The sequence below is a fragment of the Coffea arabica genome, chromosome 2e (genome assembly GCF_036785885.1).
Source record: "Coffea arabica cultivar ET-39 chromosome 2e, Coffea Arabica ET-39 HiFi, whole genome shotgun sequence".
NCBI lineage: Eukaryota > Viridiplantae > Streptophyta > Magnoliopsida > Gentianales > Rubiaceae > Coffea > Coffea arabica.
The window spans coordinates 73,844,225-73,863,859 of NC_092313.1; the positions used below are offsets into that span (position 1 = coordinate 73,844,225).

Sequence of the window (19,635 nt, forward strand, 5' to 3'; positions counted from 1 at the left end):
CTCCCTGTAGGACAGAATAGTATAAATGTTGTCGATTGATTGAAAAAAACAAATTCAAGCTTATTTCTAATTAAATCAGGGTAGATTTGTGTATAAACTATAAAGAGATCTAAAAGCAAATGGGATCTAACAGTGTGCAAGGACCATATTTGCTGTGAATCTCTCATGTCTAGTTTTTCATAATTTAATGTAGTAATTATTTTCAGTTTTTCATCCCATTTATTGTCAGCTCGCCCCACGAAGGCAGAAGTGCTCAATATTTTCCAAGCACAGAACCTGCCGACACCGTGGCGTGGATTGGTAAATAATTTTCTACAATAAACTTGCTCCCTGAGTCCTCAAGGAATACTGTAGTAACTGTACTAAGAACACCTTAATTTGGTGAGCTGACATTAGCCCAACTCGACGAACACAATAAAAGCCCAATAATTTCAAGAAGCAAGACATACTGCATGTTCTAAGTTGTACCTTTCTTATGAAATAGACCAATCTTCAAACTCGAGGTGTGGGAAACCCAAAAATAAAACCGTAGCCCACGATTAGAGCTAAGGGCCCAGGTAACATCCCTGATACCATATAAGGACAAGAGTAGACGTTAAAGTTGAGGATAATTTCACAAACCATCCCTTAGGTTTGCCTTAATATCATTTAGCACCCTTATAGTTTCAAAGATCTCCTTTATCTTCCCTGTTAGAACAACTTGTAAGGAGTTGTGGTTAAATTAAGAGCTTGTTTCCTATAAGCATGAGGTGTCAGAGTATTAGGGAACTCAAGATTAGATGCATTATGTGAAGGTAGTCTAGTGAGATATGAACTTATAAGTTGTTCCAATGAGTTGCATAAAACATTTTTTCTGTAAAATTAATCATGTTTAACTTATTCTTTCTTTGTTAAAACCCAATTAAAATAATAACCAAGCTGCAGCCTACACCCAAACACGATCCAAAATTGTGAAAAAACATCAAATTATGCTTAAAGGTTGTAATTTTTATCACCATTATCCAAATGGCATGCAATTTCTTGTTACACAATTGTTCTTACAGTTTCTATGACAAACTTATATTAGGCTGAGATTTGCCATTAGTATCCCGATCTATGAACCATCTACAGATAAAAATTAAAATATTAAAGAAGGATGCATTTGTTTGGATTGAGATAATTTCAGATAAAATAATTTGTTTCACAAATTTTAATTATTTTTTTATCTCATATACATTACATCACAAAAAGTACTACAGTAATTAACTCAAATAAATCATCCAAATAAATTTCTATCCAAACAAATTGATGCCATCTGGTGGAGCTAAGGTGTAATAAAGATTGCGGTAACATGAAATGCGCAATATTTTACCCGGATACCTACACAAAAGATTTGGCACTATTGGAGTTTCGTCCTCAATGCGGGCGATCCCAACGAAAAAGAAAGACAAAAGAGTCTGACATCAAGCGGTAAGGATTTGGACAACATCACAAGTGTCCTCAGGCCTCGTTCACGAAATTCTTTTGATTTCTGGTTTCGACTTTAATTCTTCTGCAAACGCTGCAACGTTAAAAGGCTGAAACTGTCAGACCCCTCTGCCCACCTGCCTGCCGAGTCTAAACTTACTTTTAATCCTTTCTCTGTCTGTATCTCTACACCCCATCTCTGTCTCTTTCATATTTCCTTTCTCTATATCTATCGTTCTTCCTCCAAAAGATGGCCAGATGGGCTGTTTGCATGTCAGTCACAAGCCGTGATTGCATTGTCCCTTGTTTCTCTTGCTTTGTTGTTGCTGTTGTTATATTTAGGCGGTTCTTTCTTGCTTTGCTGCTTCCTTATCTTATTATTATTTATCCCCCGTCTCGCCCCACTGGCCTGCCGTTTCCTGCTCAGTAAGAAATTTCTTTTTCACCTTTTTTCTTCTGGTTTTGCTTCCGTCAAATCTGCAGTTCCACAGAAGCCTTTTCTTGGACGTTGCTTTATTAGGCTTTCCTTCACAAAACCCATGTCAAGAGATGCAGCCTCAGCTTCTTTCTATCAATGGTTTGTTTTTATTTCTCTTACTCTCTCTCCAAAATGGTACAGTGTCATTTTTTTAAGGGGTTTTCTTGATTTTTATTTGCTTTTGATGCTTTTTTTTTTCCAAAAAAAAAAAGATGATGTAGGTAAAGGAGTTGTTGGTAGGGATGGAACTCGAAAGAAGCGAGAAGGGTCTCCATTGAGCAATCTTGAGCTTGGAATTGGCGATTCTAGAGGGTTGAGAGGCGTGGTTAAGGAGGAAAAGGATCAGCTTGTGTTCACAGCTGAGCAACTTCAACAGCTGCAGCTTCAAGTTGTCATTTTTAGGTACATAGTTGCTGGACTACCTGTGCCTATCGATCTTGTTCTTCCTGTTTGGCGGAGTCTTGCGGCCTCCCTGGGCTCTTCCAAGAGTGGAATCTACGACCAACTCCCTAGTTGTAAGTAATTTCCTTGATTTTTCTTTCTTAAATTATCTGTTATTCTTTTGTAGTACATCTTTGGCTAGATGAGGAAGTCTCGGTTATGTTTTGGCTAGCCTCTTTCATCCTCCTCACCCCTTGACAAAGAATGAACTAGGATGAAAATTTCGCAGTGGATGTAGCATAGTTGGCTTTTCAGTTGAATTATAATGAACTGTATAGTTTTATGAGATGACCATACAATGAAATTGCATTGGTAGCAACTTTTGAAAGCAGTGTTGTCTTTGCTTTCAGATTATAATGGGTGCTTGTCTAGCTGGAGCTATATTCTCTTCAAAATACTCATGTTTTATGATTCTGATTATTTATCTGTTAGATTCAAAGTTAATATTTTCGTGATTGCATTCTTCACCTGTTTAAATATATTTCGATTTATATTGTTTTATATTTTTGCCTTTAGTCTTAGGATTCACTCCTAGAGATTTTGATTACCGAAGCATGATGGATGCTGAACCTGGGAGGTGCCGAAGAACTGATGGCAAGAAATGGAGGTGTTACAGAGACGTGGTTCCTAATCAAAAGTACTGTGAAAGGCACATGCATAGAGGCTGTCAGCGTTCAAGAAAGCATGTGGAAACTTCTGAAGATGACACGAAAGCTAATTCCTCAGCAATCAACTCTGATATCTTTGCATCATCTATGAATACTTCAAATGCTACCACTACTGATAGCAGGACGCCTGCTATGCTCTCTACTAGCCTTAATCTTACAGTACCCTGTCCCAGCATTAGCAAAAGTGTCCCTGAAACACTTAAAAGTAGCTCTGCACCCTATACTGGAAATGGGAATTGGGAAAGCAAAGGTGACAATGTTATGACAGTCAACAATGGCACCAGTACCAGTTCTTTAATCCGAGTTCTAGCTGACAAAAATAACACAAAATATGGAAGTAACTGCACTGATGGCATAGGCTTCGAATGTTCCAACATTAGTACCAACAAAATTGATCAGAGCAGTGGAGGAAACAAGAAATCTGGTGATGCTTCTGTTGTTCCTGGGTTTGGTTTGTCTCCAAAGAGTGTTCTCCAATGTAGCACAGGTAAAAACAATAATTCCTTTTTGTATCGTGTTTTATTGATAACAAATGCATTTTTTTAAAAATATTTGTTGAGCTTTAGGATTCATTTGGTCAAGGAGTGGACTATGCCAATGCGATTGAATCGAGCTGTAAGAGTTGTTTCCCATTATTCTTTTCACATAATGAGGTGGCAATTAAGTGTTGTATCACTTTGTGAGTCAATATTATTTTCTCTGCTTTGTCCTTGTAATACCAAAATTTGAAAAAAAAAAAAAGAAAACTATGCAAACCAAAAATGAGGATAAAAATGAGTTGCCTTTCCTGCCTGTAATTGCTGGTTCTTTTGGTTGCTTGGATGGCATGTATATGCAGTTTGATGGCTGTTTAGTCAACTGGATATTGGCGCTTGAGTCACAGAAAACGCTACTCGTTAGACCACCATTTACCATTTTATGGAGGTTTCTTTGCCAGTGGCTAGCTCCCCATCTTACTGCGCGGATAATGCAAATTTGATCTTTATATTTGTTTGCGAATCTGGGTTTGATAATGCACTTGCTTTGAAAATGAAATTGAAAAGCTGAAGTACATGTTGAAGGACAATATCTCTTCATCTCGTTTTTGTATTAACTTTATTGACATTTGTTCTTATGTATGCAACTTTAAGCCTTGCTAATTAACAAATAACATTAGATATAGTATACCATCTCATGGTAATGTTCTCAATAATTTTCAAAGGGGCAGTACTCTTTCTTGGCTACTGGATAATGGATTATGGATTTTGATCGTTGCAAAAGTGTTTGATATCTTACATCAAGACGATATGTATTCTGATCTATTGCTTGACATGAGATGAGGCCTGTCTTATTTCTATACAGCTAGCAACTGCAATCAATTGAACTTTGACTGTAAGACAGAAGTGGAAGTGGAACCACTGAGATGCCGCAGAACAGATGGTAAAAAATGGCGATGCAGCAGGGATGTGGTACCTGATAAGAAGTATTGTGAGAGGCACTTACACAGGGGTGTAAAAAAGGCAGTTGCAGGTTCTAAACTGATAATTGGTGCTCCTGCTGCTCCTCCGTCTCATAACATTCAAACTTGCGGGACAGCCACAAAAGTTGAGAAGCTGAATACCAATCTCTCCATCTCAATTGCAGCAAATCCCCAGCATATGTCTGATGCCGATTCTAGCAGCTTCAGCAACAGTGATGCCACAACTGTGACAGATGAAAATGTTACCAGTTCTCACATTCTAACTTTATCTCCATGATTTCTTTGCCAAACTCCGATTCTGAAGCCCTGTTCTCATTTGGAGCACCAGCTAGCTACTATATGTAAGAAGAATCAGGATCATGTTTGTTCATGTCTTTTTTTGATAGTGGAATGTGTAATTGCTCTGTGACTGCGTTGTGGTCTATGAATTTGTCTTCTATCCTGTATGCTAGACGAAGTATTTGCATCCCTCTTTCATCTGAGTTTTACATGATCAAGGTGCTATAATTATCTTTAACAAGTAGAGTAGTACTGTGTTTATACATTCATAGGCATATGTGAAGATTTAAAAGTAGGTCAACAGGTTAACAGCAGCAGAGGCATCTGCACAATCATTGGCTTTCCAGCGGTGGGTATTTGGCCATGCGGGACTCAAATTTTCCATTTCATCGTTCATGCTGGTGCTGGGGATGCAAAACTCTTTGCCCGGAATGGCTAGTGGACAAAGCTTATATTCCCAGACAAGTATTTAGGAAATCAAAGTTACTTTTTTTTTTTTTTTCTGTATTTCCTTCTAGCTGCCTTTCTTAATGCATTTAATTCTTGAAAATTTTTCTGTTTTCTGTGTCAAAGAAGGTTGTGAATGGGCTAAATTGAAAAGTTGAAACATTAAAGACATTTTTCCCTTATTCCGCTTGTTGAATCGCGTTAAGCAAATTAAGAATCACCATCTTTTTCCGAACAATCTTTTTTGTAAGTAGGAGGTGTTGAACCAGGATCTTCCACGATGTCTCTCACTTTACAATTCAACCCTTCCTCTGTTCCATTGCATTACCTTTTTTGTTTTAAAAGCAAAGATACTAAAAAATTTATTTCTGAAATTGCATTACTTGTACTAAAGACAAAATAAGTGGAAGGACAAACAAAAAAAAAATGTACAACGTTTTCTAAAGTAACTGGAAACCAAGTAGAAATCTTTTAAAAACACCAAGGGAAAAAAAAGGAAAAATCTTTTAAAACATCATTCACAGTTTATAAAATAATTTTTTTCGTCCCTTATTTTTAAAAGTGTAATTTTACGTCTTTTACAAATCTACATTTGATCTTTACCTGGATTTTCGACTAGTTTTTTATTGGAATTTATCACGTGTCTTGTATGAGATCATTTTTTATGAGCAAAATTGTCAAATAAAAATTTATATAATCCGATTTATAGTCCTTTACATTTCATAAAATAAATTATTTCGTTCCCCACATTTCATAAAATGAATTTTTTCATCTCTCACATTTTCCAAAATAAATTTTTTCATCCCTCATTGATCATGTGTACGAATAATTTTTTTTAATCTGTGTATATATCTATTTGATTTCACCTGAACAGTACAAATAGCATGTACTATATCTCTATTTGATTTCACTTAAACAGACTAATTATAGCTGTACACATGCTATTTAATAGATATATATAGATATGGGTTTAAATTTAACAATTTTGTTTTAAACCCATATATATAAATATCTATTTGATTTCATCATGTGAATCTATTCAATATTTGTAACGTTTTCTCTTTTGGTAATAATTCATTCATTGTTTTGCGTAATATGGCTATCTAATTATTCGATTCTAATTCAAATTCTATAGTCATACTAACAAATTGCAGTTTAAATTTGAAATTTTTGCTCGTCATCTTTAAAACCAACAGTTGAATTTTTTGCCTTGTGATTGTTTTAAAATTTGAAAATGTTAATCACTCACTTCTTTTGTCATACTTTTCCTTTATTTATTTTTCTGTCTAAATTTAATTCGATATAAATGCTTGATAATGTTTAGGATTAAATGTCTTCTTTGTTTCAATTTTCGAGTAAAAGGGAATGAACATGAGTGAAAACTAACAATTTTTTAAAACCCCTGTATATATCTATTTAATTTCACCTAAACAGTACGTTCAGGCGAAATCAAATAGAGATATATTACACGCTATTTGTATTGTTCAGGCAAAATTAAATAAATATATATATATATATATGAATTTAAAAAAAATTTATTCGTACACATGATCAATGAGGGATGAAAATTTTATTATATAAAATGTGAATGATGAAAAATTTTATTTTGTAAAATGTGAGAGATGAAACAATTCATTTTATGAAATATAAAAGACTATCGATTGTATTATGTAAATTTTGATTTGACAATTTTACCCTTAAAAATGATCATGTGCAAGACACATGGCAGCTTTTAACAAAAAACTAGTCGAAAATCTAGATAGGGACTAAATTTGATTAATATGAGTTTATAAGGGACGTAAAAAAATTATTTTGTAAAATGTAAAGGACGTTTTGAACAATTTTTTTTTTAAAAAAAAAATCCAGAAACCGATAGGGCTTCAATTGACTTCTAGTAATAAAAACGAGAAAAAAGAAAAGATAAGGCAATATGAACTCGTCCATTAAATTTCGCCGGGTTGAGAGAGAGAGAGAGAGAGTAATTCAGATAGATTTCCACTTTGGCTTTTCATATTATCACACTGACCAGTCACTTGACTCTATTAATGAACCTGTTGAAAGGTCTTGGGAAACAGGTAATATTCCAGAGCAATTTCATATCCAAAGCCAATATCTTAAACTCTGAGAAAGAGAAGGGAACCTGGCTGAATGTGTTAATCAGTAGATCTTCACAAAGATCACAGCTGATGTTAGATGCTTAATTGCAGATTTGAGTCATACACATTATTTTTATTTTAACTAATCCTTCTCAAAAAGCCACTGCACTTTTATTTGACAGATTCTGCAAGGTGCGAAGGAGCTGTGGAATATACACAAACTGTTTCAGATAGCTATTGTTTCATAATTTTCTTTGGCTGAACAAGCTCTCTATTGACCAAGATCCAAATGTTACACCATGAAACTCATAAAACTAATTAATCGGTGCTTTGACGGTGAGATTCATTTGCATGTTAGCAAGAAGTCAAGCACTAAACTTGTAGTAATTTACAACTTAATGCTATGTATAGTGCTCGAATGAAGAGAAAAAGAAATAAAGTTTTCTTCTTCTGAGATTACAAATGCGTTCTAAAGACAACTTCACTTCACTTTAACTAGAAGTAATCTCCAACTCAGAGATTGGAGTAGAATGGGACTAAGCTAATATGTGCAGGCAACTGCGTTTTCAGCATTCTTAACTACCCAAGGGTGCTCCAAAATCTCCTTAAGGGACAGCCTTTTTTTTGAGTCCTTTACCAGAAGCTGAACAAATGCAAGGTAACAGAATTATAACAGAAAATGATGTTTCACTCCCTCAAATCTGATCATCTTTATGAGGTACAGAAAGAGATTATACAGCAAACTTACCCGACTGATGAGATTTTTGGCTTCTGCAGACACAGTAGGAGTGGAAGGGAAGCTGAGGTCGACCTTCATTATCCTGTAGAGGTTAATTCAATTTCATTATCTGTAGATGACAAATTTGATTATAGGAATACGTGACTAACTGTGTTCTCCTTCACCTTCTGAATGTATCCCTCTGGCTCTCTGCCTCAAATGGAGGAACGCCATACAAAAGCTCATAGCACAGGACACCCAATGTCCAGTTGTCAACAGCATAGTCATGAGCTTGGTTGTCCACCATTTCTGGTGCTAAATAGTCCAAAGTTCCACACATGGTCATTCTTTTGCTTTCTGACTTTAATTGTACGGACCATCCAAAATCTGCAATCTTCAAGTGGCCCTGCAAATGTATACGCTTTTCAAATCAATAATTCATCATACGGTTGTATTGAAACATTTGACAGTTCAAAATCTTCATCCACATCTAAAGAAAATTTCAAAGCTGCTTCTCTCCTAATACTAAAATACTTAAATGCACAAAGCATTCCTCGTGGGCATATGCCACTACTTTCCATGATAATATCTCCCAGTCATTTTTCCACTCTGGGATGATGATTTCGTGCAGTGGATAGCTGGAATATCCCTTATCCCAATCTGTAGGGTTCGAAATTAATTTTTATTACTGACCCCAGTAAAATGCCAAAGTATGAATCAAGCTCACTATATTTACAACAGGTGTAAATGGATAGATGAGTTTCCGATGAAAGTGTTCAAAGTTTCAAATCTATGTCAGTTCACAATTGCCCAAATGTCAAATTTTTCCAAGGGTTCAAAGTAAAGACAAATGATGCATAAGCTGATAAGGCTGAGATTTTCGATTTCAGGGGCATTACCTCATGATCAAGTAGCAAGTTTTCTGGTTTGATGTCCCTGTGAATCACATGCTTCTCATGGCAATATGCCAATGCTCGCGTGAGACTAGCAATGTACTAATTCACATTGACAAAAAGAAAATGATCAAACATCAAGAGTGAGAGCCCACTACAGGAATATAGTCATCAAAGATTTTGGGAAAGTAGAATTTATTTCAAAAGCGTTCAGAATACCAACCCGGGGGCCTAAAACAAGGCCACAATGAGAATCCAGCTAAACAAAATACAAAACAGAATATCAAGCAAAATAAGGAAACGCAAAAATGAACAACACAAACGACAACGTATACTGTTAAACAGAACTGGCATAAAGCAGAGCTAGAAGATTTCTGTGAACTAATGCAGAGTGAATATAGCCTCATCAAAGCCTAATCTACAACTATCTCAACGCAGCTATAACTGTAGGCTATAGTATCTTCTAAATTTCCACTTGTTTCCCCGCCATACTTCCGTTTGTAAATCTACCTCCTATCCTGTTGATTCCAGATATAGTAACCTTTGGTAACATGTCCACATCCCAGATACTGAATTTCCTATTCGGTTTTACATCCTGATTAAACCACACATTTTACACCTTACACCAATGAAATGATGCAAATATACCAACAAAAATTAGAGGAGCAAAAAAATGTGCTAGCATTAAGTAAAGCAGTCGAAATCAAATATAGCCCAGTGATCCCACCCCAACTCTTGTAACCCGCCAAAAAAAAAAAAAGAAATAAAGGGTTATGTAAAATCCAGAAAGGTTAGAACATACATAGGCGGCTTGTGGTTCGGAGAAGTGGCCGGACTTGCGGAGCTGGCGGTAAAGCTCGCCGCCGTGGGCGTACTCCAAAATCAAGACAACGCGGAGGTCGTCGTGGAACCAGCCGTGAAGCCTAAGAATATTGGGGTGGTGAAGACTAGACTGAATCTCCATCTCTCTCCTCAATTGCCTGTGCAGCCCATGTTTCCCTATTTGCTCCTTGAATATCACCTTCAACGCCACTATATACTTGCTCTACCCCCACACCAACAATTCAAAAATAAATAAATTAAACAATTTTATATCTATAAAATTCACTTGACTTAATTCTGCAGAAATGGCTTCAATTTTCTCTACCTGGACTTCGCGGGCTAGGTAGACGCGGCCGAATTTGCCACGGCCGATGGGTTTTCCGATTTCGAAATCGTTGAGGGACCAATTCCGTTTTGAGGTGGTGGGTGTGGTGGTGGAAATGGGTGGTGCTTGGGGTTTTCTAGGGGGCTTCTGAGATTGGACTTGAGTTTGAGATGATGATGACGTCATTTACCGGAGCGGTTAAGGATGATCCGATGGAAGTTGTGATGAATTCACCGCCCGCCTGCCTGAAGAAAATTTGAGCTTTCAAAATTCTAGTTGGGAGGTTCTCACTTCTCACTTCCCAGTGTAGAATTAACGGTCTTGTTTTCAAATGGGCAGGGACAAAATATACCCGTCGGGTCGGGTGATACGTTTTAAGAGAGATCTGGACGCTTCAATTTCGAAGTAAACACGTTATTGGTTCCCCCCCAAAGCTCAATGAAGTAAACACGTTAACTAGTCCCGTTACTAGTACAGTACTTTCTTACTGGTGGTGCTCTGTTTGGATTGTAAATTATTTGAGATATTTTTATTGTATCACTTTTTATAATGTAATGTATATGAGATAAAAAAATAATTAAAAATATAAAAATGTGTGTTGAAAATTGTAATGATGATGTAAGCAAATAAAATTTGACAAATAATCCTCTGTCCAAACAATAGCTAGTTTGGGAGTTTAGAATAGAAAAGAAAAGAAGAGAAAGGGTAAGTTAGAAAAGAAAAGAAAGGATGGAAAATGATTTAAGTTTCTATCTAAGTTGTTCGGAGTTTTAAAAAGGAAAAGAAGGTAAGTGATTTTCTTTTGTTTGGGAGTTGAAAACAAATGAAAAGAAAAGATGCTCAAATAGGTTATTTTACAAAATTGCCCTTTTTGTAAATAAATGTGAATCAAGTAAGTTAGGGGACTCATCGAGAATTAAAAATTTTTGTATCATGATTTTTAGGGCAATATTGTCATATCAAAAAATTCACTTAAAGCACCGTCCCTTCCTTCCTTTTCGGCCCAACTTTGGGCGAAAAGTTTTCCAATACACAGAGAGAAATGAAGTCTTTCCAAATCATTTCTTTTCCTTCTCTTTTTGGCTCTCAAATGATGGAAAAAATTTGTAATCCTTTCAAAACCTTTTTTTTCTATCCATTTCCTTCCTCCCAAACTAGCTCTAAGAGATTTGTGTTGATTATACAACAGTTTATATTGGTGAGCAAATGTTCGATCAAAACTATATAAGGGTGTTTAGTGACATATAGAATTTATATCTAAAACATAATTACTAATTTTATGGTTAATCACGTTACTAGTACAGTACTTCTTTTTTTTTTTTTTTTTTTTGAAACATTAAGAGATTTGTATTGATTGTACAACAGTTTACATTGGTGACCAAATGGTCGATCAAAACTATATAAAGGTGTTTAATGACACGTAGAATTTAAGTCTAAAGCATAATTACTAATTGAGTAAATCTTATATACATTGACAGTACATACACTATCACCGTTAGATCCACGACACCTATGCAAAAATTTGAATTTCAAATTCAAATTTTGCATAATTATCTTTCATCCAACATTGATAGTGTATACACTGTCAGTATAGGAAATATTAATCCTTACTAATTTTATGGCTAATTATATTTCTATCTTCTCTAACTAAACAGAAAGACGACATTTGAAACAACACTTTCAAACTTTTGATGTCTTCCACCACTCGTAGCCAACCTACTGTGCTAGTTCCAAAAGTTCCTTGTTTCTGGATTTGAATGTTAATTTTCCTCCACTGCTGCTTTGCACATTGCCAGTTTGGCAGCAACCGCATCATCTACGCTCTTGCATCCAGAAGTCCTTTCTTTCAATGCCTAGCAATTTTTCCATTGTTGTAACTCCTATCCCCATGAAGAGAGAAGAGAGGGAGGGGGCAGAGGGGGGGGGGTATCTTTGCTGACCTTGAGTTGCAATCCTTAATATTATGGTTCCTTCTGGGTCCGGTTCCTACCGGTGCCATTCCTGAGGTAATGCTGTTTCAGTTGTGCTCAATCTATTTCTTTGTCATTGCTTCCTCTTGTTCCAGCCATTCTCTTTGAGCTTTTCGGATGATTCTTAATGGCTGGTGGGAGTGCTGATCACCAAACTCCCTCCTATTTTTATTCTTCCATATTTGCCACAAAATATTTGCAGTTAGACCAATGCGATCTTTGCTGCCTGTCTGCTCCTTGCTTCAGTACTTCCTCATCTAGGGACTTACTTCGTCCGTCTCTTATTCTTGATTTTGGTAATAATTTTTTTTTATTTTTGGGATTTTTTTGGACCATTAAATTTATAGAAAATTCAATTAGTGTTCATGTTATCAACCATGTCCAAAAAATAGAATTGAAAAAACAACAGGATAAGCTATTGTGACGAACTAAAATACATGTGAAGTACAAGAAAGTCAATACATGGTAACCCTTTGAATACAGTTGGACCACCACAGCGTTCTAAGTTTGTCAACAAAGATTTGCAAAGTCTCTCTTTTGAAAATTACAAAAATACGAAAATATTAAAAGCATCTTCTGTTACTGGAGAATGGAAACCATAGAGCCAGTCAAATACAAGTCAAGTCCATAAATTTGCATCTTGAACTATACTGCTGAGGACTGTGAGCTCAAAGCCATATGAAGCACTAGAATTAAATGCCGCAGAATAGGTAAAGATGCATGTTTTCTGCAGTAACTATTGTACGTGTTATTCAGATCCATTGTGCTTAGCACATGCACAAGACAGTATTGAGAGATTCTGGACGTATATATGTACATGCATGCTTTACTTTGAGAATTTTAAGGCTTAAATTACAATTCCATATACACATAAATGACAATGAATTTGGGTTTCAGGTAAGCTATAAATAACTGCACGTCCGACTAATGAGACCACGCGACCTTTATATCTCAAAGCAGCTTTGCTACACTGCAGTTTCCTTCAAGTCTTGTTGCAACTTTCTCAAGCTAATTGACTTAGAACAGCTGTGTAAGCAGGACGACAGATCAGTTAGCACCAAACTCCCGGTTCCACTGTTCAAGTTCTTCCCACTTGCTCTTTTGCAGGCTAGGTCTGATTGCAGTCATTGCCTTCTGAAAATCTCCATATCTCAAACACCTTACCTGCACATTGAAACGCACACCTTAATGGAATCTTTCCTCCCGGGTACATAATACATAGCATAAAAATCTGGCAACGGACTAAATGATGCAGATGGAGTCCAAAATAAAAAAAAAGGGCACTTTCCAGAGAAGGATGAAGAAGCATTAAGGAGAAAGAAAATTTTAAGATGCTATACAAAAAGAACAGCAACAGAGAATGAAACTTTTTTCAAGGATTAAATGGTCACATCTCCTTGACACAGAAATTGCATTAGCAGAAAAAGATGCACAAAACTAAAAGGAAGTTGGACAAGCCATGAAATTAAATACCACCTCAGGGGTTTGGAACATGAAACAGAGGCATGAAACTAAAGATCTGAAAATAATACATTTTAAACTCACTCACTTGATTTGCCTGGACATTTAGGATATTTGCACCAAGCTCTCTAATGGGCATCATTGCAGCTTCCTCGCACAAGGCTTGTAGATCGCTTCCAGAGTATCCTGTGCAAGTGAGTTTTATATAAAATACTACTTACCAAGAATAATTAATCTTTTATGTCCTCAGCATAATCTGGCTTGAGCAGACTAATTTATTTGCTCATCTGAAATTTCAGGTTCTCAATTCCCAACCCCAGATTCAGGCCTCCTCGTCAGATTTTCATCAATTTGCGTCTGTTTCAAAAACTAAGCTGGAACCCCACCCTCAAGTCCCAGGTAAAAGTTAAGACAACAAAGCAGTAATGTTACCTTCTGTCTCTTTCACGAGCCTCTCCAGCTCTCCATCTGATGCAATGAGACAAAAAGAAAGATGAGATTAAGAAGCGAGAACATGCCATATAACTAACAATTTAATATCTTCACTTTTCTACTGCATGGACTTTTTCCTCATCCAAAAAATCCAATCATGTTGACTAGAATGGTAATATGTCATTTGAGTTGTAAATATAAAACGCCTTTAATGAAATTGTTTGGGAGAAAATGGATTTAGCTTTTGCTTATTGATTTACTTTTACAGATTATAATAACAAAAGGCTTCAGTGCCACTAAGCTTAATTTATACTTCTGAAAGTATACTCCTGAAACCTTAAAAAAAAGATGCCGCATTCATTCGAGAAATTTACTCACCAGGCAAAGAAAATGCTTGGCCCTTGAGTTTGTGCTTCAGAAGTTGCTTTCTGACATTTGCATCTGGCAGTGGGATGTATATTCTCTTCACCTGATTAGGGATTTCATTGTTGCAACACAGCAAAGGATAAAAATCAGTTAACATGTCTCATGTAAAAGATAGCAAGTCAGTTTTGTTTCTTTCCATTTTTCAAAGTAATCTTCTGAAGAAGTGATCCAAGAAAGGTCTTCCATAATAAATTTCAAAATATCCCAATTGGGAAACAAAAATGCAGGTTCTGGTTTCCATTTAAAAGCATGCCACAATTACCAATTTTTTTAAAGTCAGGAATAAGAATTACTATACTTGGAGATGCACACATAATATGTTCTCTCATTCGTTATTCAATTATTTTTTGCAATTTGCAGTCTTATTTTCCCTAATGCTTAGCAGTAGAAAATTGATGCAGCAGCTACTAACCAGTCTCCTTAGGACTGCATCATCCAGCTCTTGTGGTTTGTTGGTAGCTCCTGCCAAAACATAAACACAAGTATCAATGTGTTTATTTTTATACAAATAGATGGCCATTTGCCCAAGGAATTCAACAGATCAATATATCAAACTTTACAATCAACACAAAACTTACCAATTACAATAACAAGATCATCAGAATTTGATGTAACTCCATCAAATTGTATTAGAAACTCAGATTTCAATCTTCTGCTTGCTTCATTTTCATTTGACATCCTCACAGACATAATACTATCGATCTGATAACCATGTAATACGCTAGTAAGTTTCCTGCTGTGAAAATAGAAATTTTAAAAACAACGCTTGGTCAATACTTTTGGACAAGTCTCAGTGTGCCCTTTTTTTTTGCATTATTGTGTGCGTGTATGTCAGAGAGAGAGGGGACAATCACACGAAAGCATGATGAAAAAAGGGGTGGGTAAGAACTAAATATCATTTGTTAAATGCTGATGACAAGCAAAGGACTGTATGTGGTAATTGCACTAGCCTAGGAAATTTCATAGTTCACTAGTCCTTGCTCATCCTTGTCACCCTTTATATCTGAATAACATGCAAAGTAAAACTTCTTACAATGAACTCATAACAATCACCACACAATTTAAATCAAAACAGAAATAATGAAGAGTTAAAAATAAAAAGGTGCAGTTCGGTGAATGAGCAACTTTACTGTGACTAGCATTTTCCCTCTGTAGTGTAACTACAGTTCTATTTTTACTTGTTTTCACTCTATTTTTCAGTTAATTTTCTTTCAGTTTCCTTCTTTCCCCAGCAAGTTCTTCTGGAGACAAAGGTTGCCACAGTGCAATGCAAGCAATAGCATGTGTAACATAAGAGAACAAAACACATTTACAGCTGCAACATTTTGATTTAGTAAAATACCTCATCCATAAAAATTACAGATGGCTGCTTAGAAATAGCAACAGCAAAAAGCGTGCGGACAAGTTTTTCGCCCTCTCCAACCTGCAATTGACATAGATGACCTCTGGTTTCTCTCTTTTTTTTTTAAAAAAAAAAAGACAGAAAAACCCAGTCCACAGAGCAAATCACTAGGAAAAGACACACACCCACTTTGAGGTCAGTGTAGATGCAGAAACATTAAAAAAAGTTGCCTGTGACTCTGAAGCAACTGCTTTAGCAAGCATGGTCTTTCCAGTACCAGGTGGACCAAAAAGAAGCAAACCTGCAAAACAAAAGTAAAATTACATTCAAATAAAAAAAAAATTGGCGCTACAAGGGATATAAACCAACATAAACTACATTTTTGTCATACCTCTAGCTGGCTTTCGTAGGCCAGTGAAGAGGTCCTTTCTTTTAGTTGGAAGAATAACCATTTCTAACAGGGCTTGTTTGGCCTTTTCAAGGCCGGCTGCAAGCAAAGTTTCATTAAACACAAGCTGAAAGAACATATCTACAAAAGACAATATGTTTCAAAGCTTCTACCAATGTCTTCCCACTTCACAGAAGGGCTTCTGTCTACAATCACAGAGTTGATCATTTCAACCAATTTTGCATCATAACTGCTATCAGCTTCCTGGGAAGGTTTTGCACTTGATGCACCATTCTTCTGATTCCTCATGACAGATCCATTGCTATTCTTACTAGAAAGCTTCTGTGATGTAGGTTTTCTGGAATAAGAAGTCGCTTGAGCATCTACACCACTTTGCAACTGAGGTGCACTACTCTAGACAGAAGATTTAAAGATGTATTACGGAAACTGACCAGCAAAAATAAAAAAAAATTACACTTGTCACTATTACTCAAGGTGAAACAATGCTAGAAATGGACATTCTCACTTACTACAGAATTCTGACATGATTTTTCCAGGGATCCACAGAGACAACAGTTAACAACTTAAGACTAAGTAGCCCATGCCATTAATTAATCAAATATTTTCATCCGACTCAGCAGTGACATCATGCATAAATTGACATCTTATGGGGAGGTCAGAAATAAATGGTCGGATCATGTAACCTTCTAACAGCTTAGTACGTGCATAAAAGCATGTTCACATGTACCATGCCAACACTTCTACAGCGAAGAACAAAGTTCCACTGCTTCTTGTCCGTCAAGGGATGGTTTCTTTAAAGTGAATCTCAACAAGCTTGCAGTACTCATAATAAGTGTAGTTATTAAGATATCTGCAGGGCAATAATCTTTAAAATTATAACAACCAAGTCATACTGCAGAGATTTGCTACAAGGAGGCAATGCACCAAACAGAAAATAAAGCAGACTGTAAGTTTTTGTTAGTTAATATGAAATAACACATTTATAAAAACATATCCCTGCTTCACTAAATCTTCTTTTCAGCTTCCTATCATCTTACTACTAAGAAAAATTGAGTGAAAAGCCAAAATTGCAAGCTGTGAGACACAAAAAAAAAAAACGCAATTTCATAATCATAACAAGGGCTACATGGATCTTTCTATGTGCATAAACATTACAAGTAAAACAATAAAAGAAATCTATCACACCCTAAACTTACACATGATAAGAAGCAATTCATACCTTCACTGTCGATACGCCACCTAAATCAGGAAGAAAAAGGATAGACATCAATAAAAGTACACACGAGAAGTGTCCTAAGATTGATGAAATGCATAAATATGTTCAAATTAACGATAAATTTAACCACCTGCTCTTCGGCTTAAAGTTTGTAGTCTCTCAGAAACTTGCCCCTGCCATTGTGATATCTTCTGACGATAGGATTTCACCTTCTCTTGTTCGCTGTTGGTAAATAATTGAAGTGACAACAAAGAAGCAACTCATTACATTACTCCACTTATTTGACACAAAGCAGACAAGGAAAAGCAGTAAATAGGAAAACCAGCTCCCCAAATTCTTAGCAATTGTCTGCTTTTGCCTTCTTTTGAAAAGTAAGCAAACCAAATATTAAGCTCAAACTTAATCTCGAAAAAAGAGCACAAAAAAGGTACAAAATAAATAATAGAATCAATTAAGCTCCAAGTGACATTAGTGATAACCAAGGTAGATCAACAGTCCACCTGAGCACCAGATGTCCCAGTTTAATCTCAAACATTACCCTAGGTAGACTCTACCTAATACATGACCCAATTCAATAATCCAACTCTATCAACTGCCAATGGTAATATCCTGATTTAAAATTGACCAAAAGTTCAACTAGTTATGCGTCCTGATGTTAAGTGCTAGAGTGACCCCCCCCACAACACAAAAAAATAAAAAACAAAAAAAGAAGAAGCAGCAGCCCCTATTCCTCCTCTCTTAGACATCAACTAGAAACCACGAATCATAGATAGCCATTTTGATGATCAACAAAAGCAAACTAACTACTCTTTGAATCCTCAAAACCAAATTTCTAAAGCTGCAAACTCTAGCGCCCTATTAGAATACCTAAAGGCCGTATTCATATATCTTATTTTAGTTTCTCTAATTCAAATTGCTGTAAGTTGCTATGAACACGCACATATTTAATTATAGGAGCACTGAAACTAGTCAAAAACCAGTCTAATAACTAAAGCACACACCACGCTCAGCTGCACAGAGACATATCACGAATTGTCTAACACACTACACGACCATTACACACATAAAAGCTGTAGGTTGAACAAAAGTACAAGCATATCTAATAACAAGGTTAACAGCGTTGAAATTTTGAAAAACCTAGACATGATACCGAAACAATTCAATACAGATTACGGATTACAAAGCTAACCCATTAAAATTGGGGCAAAATTAGGATACCTAGAAGTGACATAAGAAGGAACAGAAATAGAAATTGCTTCAGCGAGAATTCTCTGAGCGGTTTGATAACTGGAGATCGCATCTTCAACCAATCCCCACTCTTCAGCCCGAACGGCCTTGGCAATCTCCTCTTTAGCCAAGTCAAAGTAGCCTTTGAGCTTATACGCTGCCCGCTCGTTCCCAGTGGCAACGCCGCCGGAGACTCCGTCCATCCCTGAAGGGCGTCGATCGCTGGATAGATATGACGACGAGGATGATGACGAAGAATAATCGGAACTGAATATCGAGCCTAAGGTTTCGATTAAGCCCTTGAAAACACTCATCCCAGTAATACTAATAATAATAATAATATTTAAAGCTCGTTCCCAATTAAATTTGACAAGCGAAGTAAATAAGTCAGCATTAAATACCATCGTATGAAACAAAAAAAAAAAAAAAGAAGCAGAGAATCCAAGGCTAGAAAGCTACCGTAGTGGGGAAAGAAAAGGGCTGCCATTGTGGACTTTTTTCCAGTTTATTAACTAAAGGCCCCTATAAGAAGTAGTGGCCCGGCCTGACAGGGAAAATGGCAAATTTGGATCGAGGAGTCAAATACGCCAACATTCATGTGCTGGCCTACCAATGGGCTTTGAGCCAGCCCAAAGTAAACCAGAGTGCTGCCTGTCTGACTACAGGCCGAAAATTCCTAGTCAAACCATAAGAGCGATTTCTGTATTTTACGCTCTTTCAAATTATTAGAATTTTCAAAAACTAGAAAAATATGTTTAAAATTATATTTACAAACTCATTTGAGATGCTTTCAAAGGCCAAAAGAATCTCTTCTTATACTAAAAAGTATTTTTGAATTTCTAAATTTTATACTTCTTGTATTGATTGATGATATGAAACTATTAAAATGTTTTCAATCTTGTTAACATCCTATAATTTTTAACCATAAAACCATATCAACCAAGTTTTAGAAGTTTAAGGGATTAACAATATTTGTTATGAAAATAAGAAAAGGTAAATTGAAAAGGACAATATTGGAATGAAAATTCATACTCTATTCAAAAATGAGTTTTTTAATAATACGTTTTGCAATGGGTTTAC

General features: G+C 36.0%; 3 protein-coding genes across 7 annotated transcripts; 1 reads left to right on the top strand and 2 right to left on the bottom strand.

Moving 5' to 3' along the window:
• Positions 1-1,337: 1,337 nt before the first annotated feature.
• LOC113727948 (growth-regulating factor 9) lies at positions 1,338-5,400 on the top strand. 4 transcript variants are annotated; one of them, XM_027252371.2, is made up of 5 exons: positions 1,338-1,449; positions 1,930-2,023; positions 2,137-2,439; positions 2,882-3,520; positions 4,375-4,964. In XM_027252371.2, the coding sequence occupies exons 2-5, from the start codon at positions 1,996-1,998 to the stop codon at positions 4,767-4,769; spliced, it is 1,365 nt and encodes a 454-aa protein (XP_027108172.1). In that variant the 5' UTR covers positions 1,338-1,449; positions 1,930-1,995; the 3' UTR covers positions 4,770-4,964. The 4 variants fall into 4 exon arrangements, 3 of the variants coding, with proteins under 3 accessions (XP_027108172.1, XP_027108173.1, XP_071937168.1); XM_027252372.2 differs by having other exon boundaries at positions 2,146-2,439; XR_003457942.2 differs by lacking the exon at positions 1,338-1,449 and adding an exon at positions 5,076-5,400 and having other exon boundaries at positions 1,469-2,023; positions 4,375-4,833.
• Positions 5,401-7,620: 2,220 nt separating this feature from the next.
• LOC140037082 (serine/threonine-protein kinase Aurora-3-like) lies at positions 7,621-10,486 on the bottom strand. The gene is made up of 6 exons (XM_072081068.1): positions 10,073-10,486; positions 9,728-9,970; positions 8,932-9,027; positions 8,218-8,438; positions 8,063-8,135; positions 7,621-7,957 (listed from the first exon to the last, which is right to left on the bottom strand). Exons 1-6 carry the CDS (start codon positions 10,256-10,258, stop codon positions 7,856-7,858), a joined length of 921 nt encoding a protein of 306 aa, XP_071937169.1. The 5' UTR covers positions 10,259-10,486; the 3' UTR covers positions 7,621-7,855.
• A 2,279-nt stretch (positions 10,487-12,765) lies between these two features.
• LOC113727950 (uncharacterized) lies at positions 12,766-18,985 on the bottom strand. 2 transcript variants are annotated; one of them, XM_027252374.2, is made up of 13 exons: positions 18,547-18,978; positions 17,459-17,550; positions 17,332-17,351; positions 16,265-16,505; positions 16,095-16,190; positions 15,889-16,004; positions 15,704-15,784; positions 14,940-15,063; positions 14,774-14,823; positions 14,314-14,404; positions 13,936-13,971; positions 13,592-13,689; positions 12,766-13,206 (listed from the first exon to the last, which is right to left on the bottom strand). In XM_027252374.2, the coding sequence occupies exons 1-13, from the start codon at positions 18,957-18,959 to the stop codon at positions 13,090-13,092; spliced, it is 1,575 nt and encodes a 524-aa protein (XP_027108175.2). In that variant the 5' UTR covers positions 18,960-18,978; the 3' UTR covers positions 12,766-13,089. The 2 variants fall into 2 exon arrangements, with proteins under 2 accessions (XP_027108175.2, XP_027108176.2); XM_027252375.2 differs by lacking the exon at positions 12,766-13,206 and having other exon boundaries at positions 13,608-13,860; positions 18,547-18,985.
• Between the last annotated feature and the right edge of the window lie 650 nt (positions 18,986-19,635).